The sequence below is a fragment of the Plectropomus leopardus genome, chromosome 12, assembly GCF_026936395.1.
Source record: "Plectropomus leopardus strain MGB_pleo_1.0 chromosome 12, ASM2693639v1, whole genome shotgun sequence".
In the NCBI taxonomy this organism is placed as follows: Eukaryota; Metazoa; Chordata; class Actinopteri; order Perciformes; family Serranidae; genus Plectropomus; species Plectropomus leopardus.
Genome location: NC_142187.1, coordinates 14814797 through 14831627, shown reverse-complemented (window position 1 = coordinate 14831627; position 16831 = coordinate 14814797). Strand labels below are relative to the sequence as shown.

At 39.8% G+C, this 16831-nt stretch overlaps 2 protein-coding genes across 3 annotated transcripts; one reads left to right on the top strand and one right to left on the bottom strand.

The window, feature by feature from the left end:
- Window positions 1-133: 133 nt before the first annotated feature.
- Window positions 134-7837, bottom strand: cmpk1 (cytidine/uridine monophosphate kinase 1). The gene is made up of 6 exons (XM_042498183.2): window positions 7572-7837; window positions 4330-4476; window positions 3261-3413; window positions 3060-3136; window positions 2239-2335; window positions 134-932 (listed from the first exon to the last, which is right to left on the bottom strand). The coding sequence occupies exons 1-6, from the start codon at window positions 7713-7715 to the stop codon at window positions 891-893; spliced, it is 660 nt and encodes a 219-aa protein (XP_042354117.1). The 5' UTR covers window positions 7716-7837; the 3' UTR covers window positions 134-890.
- fam78ba (family with sequence similarity 78 member Ba) lies at window positions 7804-16612 on the top strand. 2 transcript variants are annotated; one of them, XM_042498182.2, is made up of 6 exons: window positions 7804-7940; window positions 9069-9114; window positions 9409-9557; window positions 9727-10612; window positions 11587-11866; window positions 13251-16612. In XM_042498182.2, exons 4-6 carry the CDS (start codon window positions 10278-10280, stop codon window positions 13491-13493), a joined length of 858 nt encoding a protein of 285 aa, XP_042354116.1. In that variant the 5' UTR covers window positions 7804-7940; window positions 9069-9114; window positions 9409-9557; window positions 9727-10277; the 3' UTR covers window positions 13494-16612. The 2 variants fall into 2 exon arrangements, with proteins under 2 accessions (XP_042354116.1, XP_042354115.1); XM_042498181.2 differs by having other exon boundaries at window positions 9712-10612.
- The last annotated feature ends 219 nt before the right edge of the window (window positions 16613-16831 follow it).

The window sequence follows — 16831 nt, the reverse complement described above, 5'->3', positions numbered from 1 at the left end:
ATTACAACACTAAAATTATAAAGTTAAATATGCAAAGACAAATGACTACAAAGCACATACTGTAATAAATGGGTAACCTTCACACAGTATTGACTAAATATTCTTGATTAATTGAGCAAAAAAAAGAAAAAAGTCATGTTTTTTGCTTTTCAGTTTTATCCCCTCCCTCCTTCAAGCAGATACAGTACAGATTCAACAAAAGTTCATTTATATCTTCATGTTTTCTCTATGATTAGTCCCAGCTGTCATAAATGTGATGAAGAACATTGCATTTTGGTACAATGTCAAATACTAATGGACAAATGGGTCACAGAAGCACACCTGATAACTCGTCGTGTCCCTGTAGAGATGTCCATTAAACACGAGACAGACGTTTAATGCATTTTATTCAGAGGCTATTGACTATCCTGTCAGTCATAAATCAATCTCGGTCTATCGTCATCAGGTCAAACTATTTAGTCTGAAGCATTATGACTGCTTCCGAAGACATGATAATCTGAAGACTTAAGTGATATTTAACGTTTTTGTATTTTTGATTTCCACTACTAGACGTGTCTTTGATTGACAAGCAAGTGTCTATCTAAGTTAACAAAACGTTGTGTTCCTATGCAAAGGCCTCATACTATGATGAAAGACGAGCGGTGAGCTCCTCAGAGCATGAACTAGTTAATCACAAGAAGCTGCTATGCAACTCTACTTCTCATTCATATCTTACATTGTTCACACAATTACAAACAAACAGTGCAGCATTTTACAAAAGAAATGGAAAACAAATGAACCAAAAGTAAAAAGTCAAATGATTGGACATATATAAACTTATATAGTGTACTCGCTGTTGATAAAAAGAAAACTTAAAAAGGTAAGTGAATGTTGTTGGCCGCTGGGGAAACTCAGTCTTCTTTGTCTAGGATGGCTTTGACATCAGCAAACACCTGAAAGAGAGAAAAAAGGTGTGCAAACTTGGACTCGTCAGGAAACAGAGACTGAATTTCAGCACCCGCAGTCAGATTATCAGACAGATTTTGTGCCAATCCTCAATTGAAGGATGTCGTCTGAATTAGGGCTACAACGTGGAATTATTTTCCTTATCATTTGTTAAAAGGAAACTTTGGTATTTTTCAACATCGACTCTGGTTTGCCGTGGTTTTGTGTCTTAATGAATAATGGAGACAACAATTTTGGAAACTGGCCCAGTATTGAGCAATCCTAATCCTTCAGGGCAAGCCCACCAGACTCCATTTAAATAACTGTAATTTTCTAATCTTAAAATACATTTCATTCAAAGTCAACTGAAACAAAATAAAACCCACAAAAACGATTTTGGATCTTATTTCAGTTGTTTCAACAATCACTAACTTATTTTTGGTTAAAATAAACCATCAATTCACCCAGTTAAATGTGAAAATATGCTGGCTCTAAATACGTTAAAATGACAGTTTATTCAAATGGAGTCTGGTAGCTTTGCTGATAATGATTTCAGGGCCGTTTCTGGTTAAACAGAAGCGATATTACTCTTTAACAGAAAGGTCTATCTCTTTAGGGTCCTTTCGAAAATGTTGTCAGACACGTATAATCTGAATAATAATCTGAGCCTGTCAATGGCGAAGAACAAGCACTTTTAGTGGGCATAAATCAACATTGCCCAAATGCCCCAAATGTTAACATTGCAGCCAGATTCAAAACTGAACCAACGTCAAAAATGATCTCCATTAATCATTTATTTACAAACACGTGGCAAAATATAGGGTCCAAGTTGAAAAATACAAACATTACCATGTAATGCAATTACTGTTTGTGTGATTTGTTTTATCCATAAAAAAAGAAGAAAAAAATTAACAATGAGCAATATACAATTCTGAGTGGCAAATGGAACAAACCACTTGATAACAGGACTTGACAAATCTGGTGAATCCTGTTATCAGATAAACTCCTTTCTTTTTTGTTTTGTAATTTTTGGTCCGTCCTTCTGTCACATCGAGCCAATCTCGACCTGCCTTAAACAAATTTAAGCAAATTTGATGCAATTTAATGCAAATTCTTCCAATCGCAATCTACAAACTGCAATGAAAACAAATGAAACAAAATCATTGGCCACTGTAATCAAACCCATCACATCTCTCGATAAGAGCTCGTTTGCCCTGATAAACAGGTTTAGCACACCTCCTCCCAGGCTCCACCCCCACAAAATCTAAGGGTGGCACTCATAGATGTTTACTAAAGCCGATGGTATTTACTCACCTCATCCACAGAGCGAGAGGCGTCTATAGTGCGCACCTTGCCTTGTTTTGCATACAGGTCAATGATTGGTCGTGTAGAAAGCAGGTAGGTTTGGATTCTGCAAGAAAAATATGCCTGGTTATCAGGGTCAGATGACACAGGGGACTCAAAGGAGACACAAATTAGGCCAAAAACATGTATGCAGGTATCCAACAGTTCGCTAAATAGGTCAGACAAATCTATTGAGATCGGGTACACTTGGACTTTGTTTTAAAAATACACAAGTTCATGATATCAGTTAGTGGTAAAAGGGAACATATCATGCTTTTTTGTATTTTCTGTTATATATATGTAATTTAACGGTGTCGGAGGTTCATATTGAAGCTGGCAAAAGTTTCAAATGAGGTGATGGTATGTACAAGTTATTCCTGTGAGTAAAAGCTTTTATCTGTGAATTTTGATGGTAGAAAGTTCTCACTTCTCGGTTGCAGTCATTCCCCGTCTGCAATGACGGCGCAGAGACACTGAGATGTGGAAGACTCAGAAATGCTGAGCAATCAGAGCAGATTTGGCTTTTTTTGGAAGGGGGGAATTAAAGAGACAAACACTACAACAGAGCGTTGCAGTGGGTGAATACAGGTGTTCCGGCACAGACAGTATGAGCAAAATATAGTGTTTTTTTTACCATTAAAGCATGTAAACATGTTCTAGTAGTAACCCAAAATACAAGTGTGAACCTGAAAATGAGCATTATAAGTCCCCTTTAAAGCAGCACATACTTCTGGGGTTCAGTGCTGTTAAAGTCTACAGCGATGTATTTTGTTCACGTTGCAGGACTGTACCTTTTCGCCAAGCTCTCTCTGTTGTCATCTGTGCGTCCGCTGACCTTCCCTCTCTCTAAACACCTGTCGATGCAAACCTGCGGACAAAAAGGCAGAGATTGTGCGCTCAGTGTAAAATGTTTCTGAGGATATCAGCTGAGTTCTCTGTGTGCGTCTAAAAACAGCTGAAAGGGTTTTAGCCTTGTGGTTTCCATGACGCACCTCGTTGCTGCAGTCAAAGAAAAGCACAAATTTAACATCTGCTTTGCCGTCCATGACTCTGTTCCACCCCTCAAGGTTGTCCTCATTGCGGGGGAAACCGTCTATGAGGAAGCGGAACTTCTTCTCATCTTTCTGCATCGTCTCTTCCATTGCCTTATGAAAACAGAAACGCAGAAATATTTTACTCCTAATACGATTTTACTGAGATAATCGTTAGTTCAATTGACAAAGAACCTGATTACAGACCGACTGATCAAAATAGTGAAATGATGTTTTTGCACTGAAAATACTTTCTAGATGTTCAAACATTAACACCGATCCATGTCAGAGATGGTCTTGGATCTGACACCCTTTAACTGTAGTAAAAAAAAAACAAAACAAAAAAACAACAGAGTTGCATCTACTGATTGTTTCTTGTTATTCATTGTTTAGTCTTTTGTGTCAAAGTTAAGTGCCAATCACAAAATACCAGTTACCTTTTGTACAATACTATACCACTCATTTCTGTACCACCCTCACTCCCACTAAAGAAGTACTTGACACTTTGTATATCAATTGGTCATGTGATGTTACCTTAAACTTGTGAGGATAACGAAAAAAAGATTTACTTATTATTTGGACACTGCAGTTAATGGCAGCAAAACTACATCAAATCCGTTTACACACTCACACACAACTTGTGCAGTATAATACAACAGGGCAAATTTTTTTTGTTTTCAAGTGAATGCATTACGCTTCGGTTACCTTAAATCCTAAAGTGATGTCTTTGAATCATTCACTCAATGTTTTGTGTAAGAAGAAACGACTTTGTGTATCAATGTAATCAGTACTAATAATAATATCTTGCTTCAGCGCTGACAGAATCACATACAAAGGCTGTAAAATATCTGACCACAGTTAAAGATGAATTTTTACTCTTTACAGAAAGTTCTCTCTTGAGTCTTGTTTACCAAAACAAAGTTGAGTTAAGTTGCAAACAGGTACTTAAGAAAACTGTCTGACTCCAGTCACAATCTGATTTCTTGCTCAGCAACACAAAGCAGATCTACAGCCTGTGTTTGGTGCGTACCTTGCAAAGTAAGTTAATGGTGATCTCCACAGGGACAATTTTTCCTTCCTTGATGAAATTGGCGATGAGCTGTCCGACATCTGACTTGTCTCTTGCTCGCTCTTCCCTCAGCAGGTCTCCAGCTGACAAATGGGTGTAGCTGTAATTCTGAGATACACAAAAAATATAGATTTTTAACACGATCAGCTGATCTTGTGTGATGACAGTGATATCTTAAAGCAAATCACGACAAAACTAATCATCAAAGGTCAAGGTGCAGGTGTCTGTTAAGACTAAGAATCTAAATTTTGAGAAGCCGGCCTTTACACACAGGCTCAGGTCCTCTCACTCTCAGACCAGGAAGAAGTTGGTCCTTGTGTGCTGAATGAAAGGGGCCTCTATGTTTTGCTGCCATTCAGGCGTAACCGCCGCACTTGAAGCACGGCAGCCAACACCCGGGAACATCGGTGAACAGTAGTTATAACGTCTCTCTCATTTGACGCTCAGTCTCAGTCAAACACATCAAAAGAATCAACAGTGGGCCCCAGTAGAGCTGCAGCTTCATGAGCTTTCATGAGTTTCAGAAAAAACATCAAAGCAGCATCCTTAAGTAGACTCAGGGTTTTTCAAACTTTTGGATTATAAAAATAACTTCTTGTCAGACCCAGATTACTGGACTATTTCCCTATACTTAGCATCAGCCATGCTCTCTTGACCTGCACAGTTTTTAGACTGATTGTTTTATTACTAATAACAATTTAGCAGATGAGTGACAATCACAGGATCCTTAATTATCCTTGTGTACTAACTAGGGGAACTATGTCCATTTTCAAACTTCATACATGTTATTTCTGTGGTCAAAGACAGTCCAGAAATATCAGTAAACATGAGCAATTCTCTTCCAAATCCAAAAACTAATGTGGCAAAACTCAAATTTATGATGTCCCTGGGGAATAATGTCCACAGCTGCTCCAACGGACAATGAGTTTGGAAAGATGTTACAGATGACACTGAGAGCACCCGGGGGAATGTTCTGAGTATACTTTTACATTTTCTGTTTCATGACTGCGAACACTATGATAAAACGAAGCCCATTTGGGTAAAAAAAAACCAAAAACAAAACCATTCTGTGCATCCATAAAATCGGTCTTGTTCGTCGCCTTTAGAGAAGCTCCAGACTTTATACTTGACAACACCACAAGTTTGAGACTTACTGCTCGTGTTTCTTGCTTTGAGAGAGAGCAGCTCATGCTTACAAACATTAAATTTCCCTAAGCCATGGAAATAACTTAACTGGGATTCTTAATCCAGGCGTCGTTCTCCAAAAACCCTGTTAAAGGTTTGATTTTGTAATCTCTATTGTTATACTTCTGGATTACTGACCGAAGATTTTATTTGATCACCTCAGTGTTATATTTATGGATTACCTGTGCTGAAGTAGGAAGAGGGAAAGGACAGAAAAGTGCAGAAGAGCCCTTTAAAACCTGACAGGAGAGGAGGGTGGGGAGCGAGAGGACATAATGACTCACACCTGTGAGCCGTGGTGAAGGGGAAACTCAGCTCACAAAAGCATCATGGAGGAGTACAGAGTGACAGTGGCTCATTACGGTCATGGTTATGGTCATCTCTGCCTTAAAAACATAAAGTCAAAAGTAAAGCCAGCAGTAGGTAGGACTGGATGGTGTAAGCTCTCTGGACACAAAGGCCTCTGGAGGTGTGCTGATCCCTGGAGCAGGTGGGAGGCAGCGACTCCTCATCTACATCTTAAACCTGTTTGGAGGCACCGGTGGACTACTTTGCCGTGAGATAAGTCTACTCTCATAAGCAATTTATATCACTTTCTGCCCTAAGTTAAAGGGCTCCTCCTCAGACCCCACCTCCACACACACGCACGCACGCACACACACACACACACGCGCTTAAGTGAACTGAAAGGATCTTAACTGCATCCATACCCGAACTCACAGAGTCCTCTGTTTATTGATTTATTTAAAGGTAATTTAATTTTCAGTTGTGGACTCTTCTTTTGAATTAGTAGGCATTTGGTGTGTGAGATTTTATTTTTGATTATATGTTTAATTGTTCGATTTGAGTGTATTTAGGTTTCATACAAATTTAACTGATAAATGAGATGATGCTGTTTTTCAAATGACGTTTTTGTAGTGGCAGTCGCGTGTTATTCAGGTTAACTCCACAACTAGTTTAAACTAATATTTTCCAAAACAAAAAAATGGCAGTGTTGGATTGTGTTAATTAATCTGTCTGGCATCCAAATAATACTAACAAATTGATAAAACTATGCTACAGTGTAAACTTTGGACATCTCTCCATCACATTTCGATTGATTGTGTATGACTTTGTATTTTTGTGTATGTGAAAACAAATTAACTAACTTTAAGAAACACTGAAACAGCCTTGAGAAAATACAGGTGAAGCAATTTCTTAAACTTGCAGTACAAGTTAAGGAGAATTACATATGCAGGAGTTTGCCTCATTGTACCTTTCACCTGTATGGGTTGTCCACGTAGTAAGTTCCTTAGCCGGTGAGTGTCTACATCACCGTCTATTTCTGTTTGTTCAAACTTGATGGTGGTGTGACCAAGCCCACTTTAGACTTCCACTGATAATTACATAACCTCAACTGCACAGATGAGTCAATGGTAAAGTTTCAACACAGAGCAAATGTCAACAGGTTATCTCCTCCTTCTGGCTTTGTGTACTGTGTGAAGCTAATAAGCAGATATTAATCTATCCTGTTCATCCAGACGTTTGTTGTAGCTTTTTACTCTCTTATTTGTCTTTTTAATCTTTTCAATCAGGTCATTGTTTAATTTTTTTTTTGTTTTTTAATTAATTTCTCGCTAACATTTGGGCCATGTCTTGTTAAATTGCTAATTGCCTTCTTCCCATGTTTGTGAAAGAAATCAAGCCAATTTTCTCACGTTTCAAGTACTCAGAAATGAATACTGGGAATTTCTGAATGATTAAAACATGTTAAAATAGTACTTTATAGCTCCTGTATGCCCACACAGAGCTGCAGAGGAGCACATACCCTGTGTGGCTAACCAGCTAGCTGCTAACACCGGTTCATTTTAGAGGACAACCGGAAGTCAATTAAATTTAGACATTACTCATTAAAAATGCGCTATTAAAAGCTACAGTGGCGCTAAAATCCACTAAATACCATTCTCTTCACGACATGCAAGCTCCCGACTGTCAAAGTCAGCAGTTCTCATTGTCCTTTCTCTCGCCATCTCTCCTACCTCCACGATTTTGGAGCACTGGGTCCCTTTGCCGGCGCCAGGCCCGCCCAGCACGAACACAACCTGCGGCTTCATCATCAGCGACGCCCGGTTCAACAAGCTCGGCACGCTCTGACACAAGTTACCGAACAAACGGCAGATCATAAACCGGCACCGACAGCTACAGATGGGGTGGGGACGGAAAATAATGAGGCGATCTGACCGGTGGATGCGTGTCACTGTACGGGGAAGAGAGTCGATGAGACAAACGACACCACTTCCGCTGTTGACTCCGGCGACCAATGGAGTTTCAGATACGAGTGACGCAGGCCTGTGGACCCGCCCACCTGCACTTGACGGCGCTGAAGTTAGCTTCAGACTGGAATTAAGGTAAATAAACTTGTACTGCTGACAGACCATAGCCTGTATATATCTTTATATACAGTATACTGTATATCCTTATATACAGTCCATGTTAGCGACCCATCCTCGGCTTTTTTGCGCCGCTTACTGTTGTGAAAGCATGTTAGACAATTAAGGTAAAGCCCCGACACTGTCTGAAACCCACTTTTACATTTGTGAAACCTTTATTCTATTTGTGAAAACGCAAAAAAGGAAGATTTCACCGCTTATTTTTCACATGCTGACCACTTTATACCAGGCTAAGATCAAAACTCATTGTACTTAGACAGGTCAAACCAGTGGCGTGTCCAGACTGTTTAGACTAGGGTGGCCCAAGCATAGGGCCCAAGTGGGACATTGACCTATACAGGGGTGGCATGAAGCCCTGTTCTTTCCTATGATAGCTGCTCATTGATGCATGAAGCAAAAACAGCTCTTTTTATGGGTATAAAATACACCAATCTACAGGCCTGTGATACATGTGCACTAGAGACTTATGACGGCCGCTTGTGCACGTGTGAACTTGACTAACTTCCAGTTTAGCGTTTCGCTATTTTGAATGGCAGTCTAAAAAAATTCATCTTGCTGCTCTGTAAGCCTTTCCAAATGTTTTCAAAATGGATATTTTAAATCGAGATACTGAAATGAGTTGTTTTTTGGGGGTTTGAGGCTCACAAAAACAATCCACTGATTTACAGACATCTCTTTACCGATGTAAGTCAATGGGGAAAAGCATTAGCTGAAGTTAATGTTAACAGGTAAAAGTTTAGGTCGAAGCGTGTGATTTGTAGATAGCAAAACTGCAATAATTCGTTGGTTAACGTTAGACGTCTGTGTGCTGTTTGTTCAAAGGTAGGTGATTAAATTGAATTTATTTAACTCTGTTTACGTTACACCACAAATAATGTCATTGATTGCGTGTAGTAACCTCTCAGCTAAATGAGGTAATGTTACAATTAAACATTAAGTGAGTGTCCGTTCATGTTAGCATCCTGGATTAACTACAGTTATTGTAGACTTTTTTTTTTTTTTGCATGCCTGCAAGTCCTGTTCATTTCATTGTTGATAAGTCATTAAAAACATTATTTTTAGAATGATTCTTTCTTTCTCTTTTAGGTGACAATCCAGATTGCTGGATCATGGCATGTACACCCACACAGATGTGAGTAATTGTTACTTTTCTATTGCTGTTTGAAACAACAAGTGAAAAAAGCAATTTTGCATTTCTCAAATAGAATATTGGTTTACAAATGTGAGAGTGAGTTTCAGACAGCGTCGGGGCTTTACCTTAAATGTCAAACATGCTTTTACGACAGTAAGAGGTACATAAACCGAGGATGCGTCGCTAGGCAATAAGTCTCTTTTCCCTTAACTCTCCCCTTAACTGCTGAAGCGGAAGCAACGGATCTGAAGCTAACTTCAGCGTCGTTTGCACTTGTTATTTTTTTCAATGCAGAGGTCGGGTGACGCCCCTCCCCTGCCTCCCTCTAGCATCAGCACCTCCAAACTAAACAAGGCGGCTGGAGAAAGGATGCTCTCCGGTCCGCGATGCTCACCAGCTCGAAGACACAAAACGATGAAACCGAGAGGCGCTCGGGCGGCTGGGTATAGTCACTGTTTTCTGCACGTTTCTGTTGCCTCGCTGCCTCCATTCATGATGCACCATTCATGCATCCCCAAGAATGGAAGCACATTGCGAGGAAAACATTAAAATCGTTGATGTTATTTTGTGAGACACACTCTCTTTCATGTGATGAAGCTTCTTTTCATGTAGGTCAAGGTGATGAAGAGGCAGATTTTGTCTTTTGAGGGCGCCGCGCGAATGTAGGGCTAAGACAGGAGAGCCAAGCAAACAAAAGGCATCCAGCCCCCCTCCTCTGACGCACCTGGCTGCCCTGTCTCCACCTGACATGACAGCGCAGAGCCGGGAGCAGAGCAGCAGGATCAAGGGGCACCGACGTGCAGCCGGACGTGTGGACTCGACAGGGATCAGAGGAGCCTCCGGACGCACGGCGGACACGCAGCAGCAGCCCAGGGGAGGCCGGATTGCAGTTTCTGGGGACGAGCGCCAAGGGCAGTGCGGCAGTCAGCAGGCAGACCGGGGGGAGGAGGCTGCGGAGATCTGTGATACTTCCCCCCCAGGCCCCACTGCGCTCTCACCTCATCCTGAAAATATCATGCTGGATGCTTTTATTTTTAATCAATGGTGACTGTGATACTCCCCATCATTTTCTCTCCTTTTTCCCTCCCCAACCAATCAGTGATGATGGGCAATTAAAAGATTAGATCTACTCTTCAGGCAAGGGTGGACCCCGGAGGGGACTGATGTGCATACTGGCCAGGTATCATTTGTTCCCTTCTTCTCTGGTTTTGCTCATTTTGCTTGCCGCCTGCACTATGGGCTGTATTCAGAGCATCGCATGCAAGCCTCGCATCAGACGGGAGAACATTGTGGTGTATGAGGTGTCAGCCTCTATTGACCAGTGTCCCACCATCATTGAGGAGAACTCGCCGATTGTGCTCCGATACAAGACGCCTTACTTCAGGGCCTCAGCAGGGGTAGTGATGCCACCAGTGCCCCGCAATGAGACCTGGGTGGTGGGCTGGATCCAGGCTTGTACCCAGATGGAGTTCTACAACACCTATGGGGATATTGGCATGTAAGTGTACACTGTAAAATTTGCCAAGTTGATCTTCCTTAAAAAAAAAAAAAAAAATCTAGGAAACTGATTGCCTTGAAAAAGCTGAGTAAACTATTTTTACACCATGTTGACTTTATATCTATTTGTTATATATAGTTTTATTTAAAAAAAAAAAAAGTTTTATTTTACTTCATTTCGTTAAGTTAAATTCAAAATAAATAGTGAGATTAACTTGCTTTTCTAAGTGAAGCAACTTAATTTGAAGATAGTCTGACGTAACTAAAGAGTTGTATTTACTAGTATTTAGGAAACTGAATGAATTTGATAAATAAAGCAAGCACAACAAAGAATTATTAGTTTGCATGATTATTTTCAGTTTAACAATTGGCCATTCTGAGCATCTTGAGGCAAGACCAGTGTCTGTATGTGACAAACAAATAACAATCAAAACAAATCCACTTTGAAGCCTTTTAAAATATATATAAATATTCAAAATAAACCTCTCTCTTTGACTTTACTTAAGATTTCAATAGGATTGCATGCCATACCGTTTTATCACAAATATCAGTACTCAATCAAGCATCAGCCTACTTGCAAAACACACGCTCAGTTAAGTCGGACTTGATTTCCGCAAAAACTTAAGTTGAACAAGTTCAATCACTCGTCACTTTTAAGTTGCAACAACTTCGCAAAATTAAATAAATAAAACCAAAATTTACGTAAGCTTAATTACGTATGAACTAAACATCAATTAAAATTAAAAGTTGCATTTATTTACCTTTATCAAGGCAATCTGATCCTCAGATTTATAAAAGTAAGATCAGCTTGTGAGTTTACAGTGTAGAGCAGACCCCTAACTCTGCCACTGTGTGAGCTCAGTGTGTCAGTGTTTGGATGTGCACACCTCTCTTCTGCACCCGCCACTGCCAAAAAAACAAACAAAAAAAATCCTGTCACCCGCTTACCCTGTCCTCCTCTGTCCACTGCCGCAGGTCCAGCTGGGAGTTACCAGAGCTGCGAGAAGGTCGGGTCAAGGCCATCAGCGACTCAGACGGCGTCAGCTACCCCTGGTACGGCAACACCACAGAGACAGTCACCCTGACCGGACCCACGTCCAAACCGTCCCGACTGACAGTCAGCATGAACGATAACTTCTACCCCAGCGTGACCTGGGCAGTGCCCATCAGCAACAGCAACACTCCCATGTTGACCCATATCACCCGGGACCAGAGCTTCATCACCTGGCTGGTGGCCATGAACTCCGTCACCAAGGTAGGACACAGCAATAACGCTGGAGATGAAACCGTTTGTTCCCTCTTGCGTCAAATCTTAATAACATTGTGTTCTGTCTCCAGTGTTGTCACAGTCACAGATATATGTTTTGTCCAGTTTAAATGAAAAACACCAGCTGTACATCTATAGAGACTGCTCTAGCATTACACACACAGGCTGACTGATGTAATCACATCCCCCCTGCACTTTTCCTTTCTGGCGTTAAGTTACAAAGTACCTCATCATCGCCTTCCACTCTCAGATTAAAGCCCCTGCAACGGCCCATCAGGAGTCAGTCTAACTTAAAATGTGTATCAATGTGTATTCGTGTCTTTGTGGAAGAGGGTTTTAGGCTCCTATAGAGGGCTTGTTTTTGTCACTGTTGGCTAAATGTTGATAGCAGCTTAAGAACATACATGTCTGCGGACTGAAAACTGGCGTTAAAATTCTGTATTTTAGCAAAACTTTCTTCTGTGTTGGTTAAGATAAAACTACATTTAACCAAAAATAAAGTAAAACACCATTTCTAAGGATGCACATTATCTATGAACAGCAGTGGACCTAATTCACAATCAACTCAAGCTTTAACAAAACACTCCTCATATACTTAAAAGACTGCACCAAAAATACGCATATACACAATATCGACCATATTAAGGGGACAGTTTACCCCACAATCATGTGAACATATGTTTCCTCTCACCCGCAGCACTATTTTTTTAGATCGTTTTAGTGTGAGTTGCAGAGTGTTGGAGATATCGATCATTGAGGTGTCTTCCTTCTCTCTAATATAATTGAGCTAGATGGCAGTCGGCTTGTGGTGCTAGAAGACATTTGAAAAACTCAACAGCAATGTCTCTTTCCAGAAATCATGACCCAGTTACTCAAGATAATCCACAGACCTTGTTGTTCATGTTTCATGTTGGAACTATTTTTATTTCTACCAAACTACACCTGTCAACTGTACCAGAGGCTTGTGACAGAGCAAGATGTAAATATTAATGGCGTCTTCCTCGGCTGAACTGTCGCATTATCCCTCAGTGGTGCTAAAGGAGCTAGCAGTCAATGCACACGTCCTGCTGTGCAGTGATACAGTTGGAGAAAGAAAATAGTTCCCACATTAAACTACTCACAACGAGGTCTGTGGATTATCTTGAGTAAGCGGGTCATGATTTATGAAAAGAGACATTGCTGTTGAGTTTTTTAAGTGTATTTTTTGGTCACCTTGAGCTGAGTGCCATCTAGTACCATTACACTGGCTGATTTCTTCAACACTTGGAAACTGGCACCAAAACAGTCCTGATAAATAACACGATAGGTAAGAGGCAAAATAGGTATGTTTGATTTTAGGGCGACCTGTTCCATTGACATTACCCTCTTCCAGGAGCGCATCGTGTTGCAGACGGTGCGGTGGCGGATGCGGGTGGACATCGCAGTGGACCCTGACATGCCTCTGGGTTCTCGGGCCTCATTGGTGGGCCGTCCCTACCAGGAGCAGCCACACATCCTCAACTATCAGGAGCCCATTCCCCCCAATGCTCTGGGGAGGCCAAATGCCAACGATGCCCAAGTGCTAATGTGGAGGCCACGGAGAGGGGCGCCACTCGTGGTGATACCGCCAAAATAAGAGGGTCAAATGGTTGCACAGACGAAAGTGTAATTGTTCCCTCTGGCAGGAAAAGGAGGTATGGAGGTGATGAAGTCCTGAAGCCGATCAGAGAGGAGAGAACTGATGGTTTCTGTGTGCTCAAGATGCCAGTGGCTCTTTACTCCCGAAAGATTTAAGTGGACCATTATAACGAGCCAGAGTGGATATTACATCTTGGATCTGACACAGCGTGGTGTCAGATTGGAAGTCTACAATAAACTAGTGTCAAGGGCCCGGATTGCATCGAGGCTTTTTTTTTGGCCCTCGACAAGTTTTGGACTGCATTAAAGAGTTCTGCCTGCTTTTTAGCAAACAAGGAACGCTGTTTTTAGACGTACCACAGAGGTATTAGACCACAACGAGAACTGCATCCTGCATCCTTATGTAGATCTTATTGCATGAGAGTGTGAGAGAGAAACTGTCTTTAAAAAGTTTCAGAATAGCATTTGTTTTGTATAACTTGATACCTGAAGACATTTTGATTGAAAAGCCAGCCAAAAAAAACAACAAAAAAAAAACAAACCTGTGGGCTGGTCAAACCTCGTCAGTGCCAACAAAGGCCTTCAGCACACTCAGTACCAGAGTTAAAGGATGTATTCAGAGAATTTACAAGAGACAAAGTATTATATGAATCTTTTTAGGTTAAGATGAACTCATGCATCAATCAGATTGTATTAAGAGCACCCACTTTGCATAAAAGTCTGGAGGAAGAACAAATCTACTGTAGTTTTCACTGGAGTTTTGCTAACACACCAAACTTATGCACCAACGTATTTTCAACTCCGTCGTGCAGCTGTTATTTTATTCTGATGGGTGACAAGCTATCAGAGGAAGGAGCTGGACCTGTTACCACATTGAATAAATAATGTCGGCTATGCTTTCAATAACTGCAGTATAAATGACTTGGAAGAGTGCCATACAACAAATCTGAAACAAGAGGGCGGTAGCTGGAATGGAGCCGAATTGTACTCAGACCTGAGGTAGATTCAATGTGGCGCTAATCAGGCCGTGTTGCACTACCGAGTTACATAAATCTTCCTACAATCAGGGAATCTAAATGTACTCTTGATAGTTTCTTCGGTGTGGAATTAAACCAGACTGCATTTTGAAAAAGTATTTATTTGAATTAGTGCCATTATTTAACACTGGTTTGTATGAGGTCATGTTACAATTTCTCATCATATCATCAGCGTATATCAGTGATTCTCAACTAACAGGCTCGCAACAGGGTGCCAGGTGGCACTATTTTCTAATACACAATGAAAATAAATTTATTCATACTGGGAATATTTTGTATTTTTATTGCCGCCAGAGAGTACGCCCCTGCATACGCTTGACTTGTGCGGAGCTGCAAATGGATTTGCTTCTTGGCATACATGAGTGAGGACAGCACATGTCAATAGGTAGAAAACAGGCATGCAGTTATTATATATACTGATAAATTAGGGCTGGACGTTTTGGAGAAAAAATGTAAGGATATTTTTGACCAAATACACTGAACAAAAACTTAAATGCAACACTTTGGTTTTTGCTCCCATTTTTCTCAGATTTCAAAGAAAGGTCTAAGACTTTTTAATGTTCTCAACAGATATATGTCTCTCAGTTTTTGGTCACAAATTTGGTGCCCAGTAGTACACCTGGTAGAGCGGGCACCCCATGTTTAAAAGCTGTGTCTCCCTTTACTGTAGGCCTTCCCCTTTCTCTCCCCCTTTCACATTATATGCTGTTTAAAAGCAAAAAGCCCCCCAAAAAATAACCCTTAAAAAAAATTTGTGAAAAAAAATGTCCTTTCCTTTTACAAGAAAATCCCTCCACCTGACTTGTGGTGTATCAAAATGCTGATTAACCTTTTGAAACCTGAGCAAATTGGTTTATGGTGAGACAGCAATGAGCAACTTAACAAGAAATGACCCAAAAAATGTGTAAAAAGTTACAAGAAAATTACCTGAAAATATTCAAAAAAGTGAAGAAAAACCCCCACAAAAACCCTCAAACAAACAAGAAAGTAACCTTAAAAAGTACTGAAAATTTATATTTGATCTATGTTACATTTTTCTGTAAAACAGTTTAAATATTAAAGTATTATGATTGAAAATATAGTTTTAGGGACATTTTTCACTATTTTTGCGTGATAATTTTCAAATAATCCTCCCGTCTTTTTAAAGACGTTTGTAATTTTGTTGTAATTGTCACATTTTACTCATTTCTTTACATTTGCAGGACATTCATGCCAAGTTGCTGATAATTTTTTTAACCTTGTTTTGGACAGAAATCAATTTTGTAATTTGCTGTGCATTTTTTGCCAAGTTGCTGATTGCCTTTTTCCAAATCAAGCCAATTTTCAAAGGTTTCAAGGGTTTAAATGCTTGTGAAAGGCATCTGAATGCAGCACTGATGTCGGTCCAGGTTTCAAAGGGTGAAACAACATCATAACTACACTCTTGGGATAGTCACAATAAAATGCCACTCTAAAATGTAGAGTTTTATGACACAACACAATGCCACAGATGTCCCAAGTTTTGATGGAGTGTGTCACTGGCATGCTGATTGTAGAAATGTCCAGCGGAGCTGTTCCCCGAGAACTTAATTTTCATTCATTTTTAACTTAAACCTGTGAAAAAATGGTAATAATAGCACAAGTGTTGCTTTTAAATTATTGTTCAGTGAACTTCAGTATTGATATTACAACAGTTTTGTTGTAATAAAATATTAAAGCAATTATTTTTTGCAATAAATAATCATTATTAATCTGAATATAATGACTACTATACTACTAATAAGTCATTAAAAGTCTGATAAAGTCATAAAATTACATCACTTTACTGTAATGCTGCCTTTAAAACCAGAAAAAAACACCTTACAATAGTATGATATTTAAATTCTAAGGCGATATCCAGTCTCACATCATTATATTGACATATTATCAATATATTGTCTAGCCCTATGATAAATACAGTTGATGTTTACCAACCCTTTGGAACTGAGAAAAATGTCTTTATTTTTTATTTATGTTTTAATTTTAAACAGAAATGAGGCATTAGCAACTTAACAATAAATGACCCAAAAATTAGCAAGAAATTGGTCTTAAAAAAAAAGTTTTTTTTTGTTCAGATTTTTTTCTGAAAACCAGCCAAAAAACGTGTAAAAAGCACACAAGTAAATTGCCTGGGGAAAAGTGCTAAAAATTAAAATAAATATTCCAATAAAATAGTATTTATTCCCATTCTAACATAATTTTAAATATTTAATTGTGATAATTATAAATAAAGTTTTCTGGAAATTTTCTCTGTTTCTCTGTTTTTAAGCTAATTTTCTTG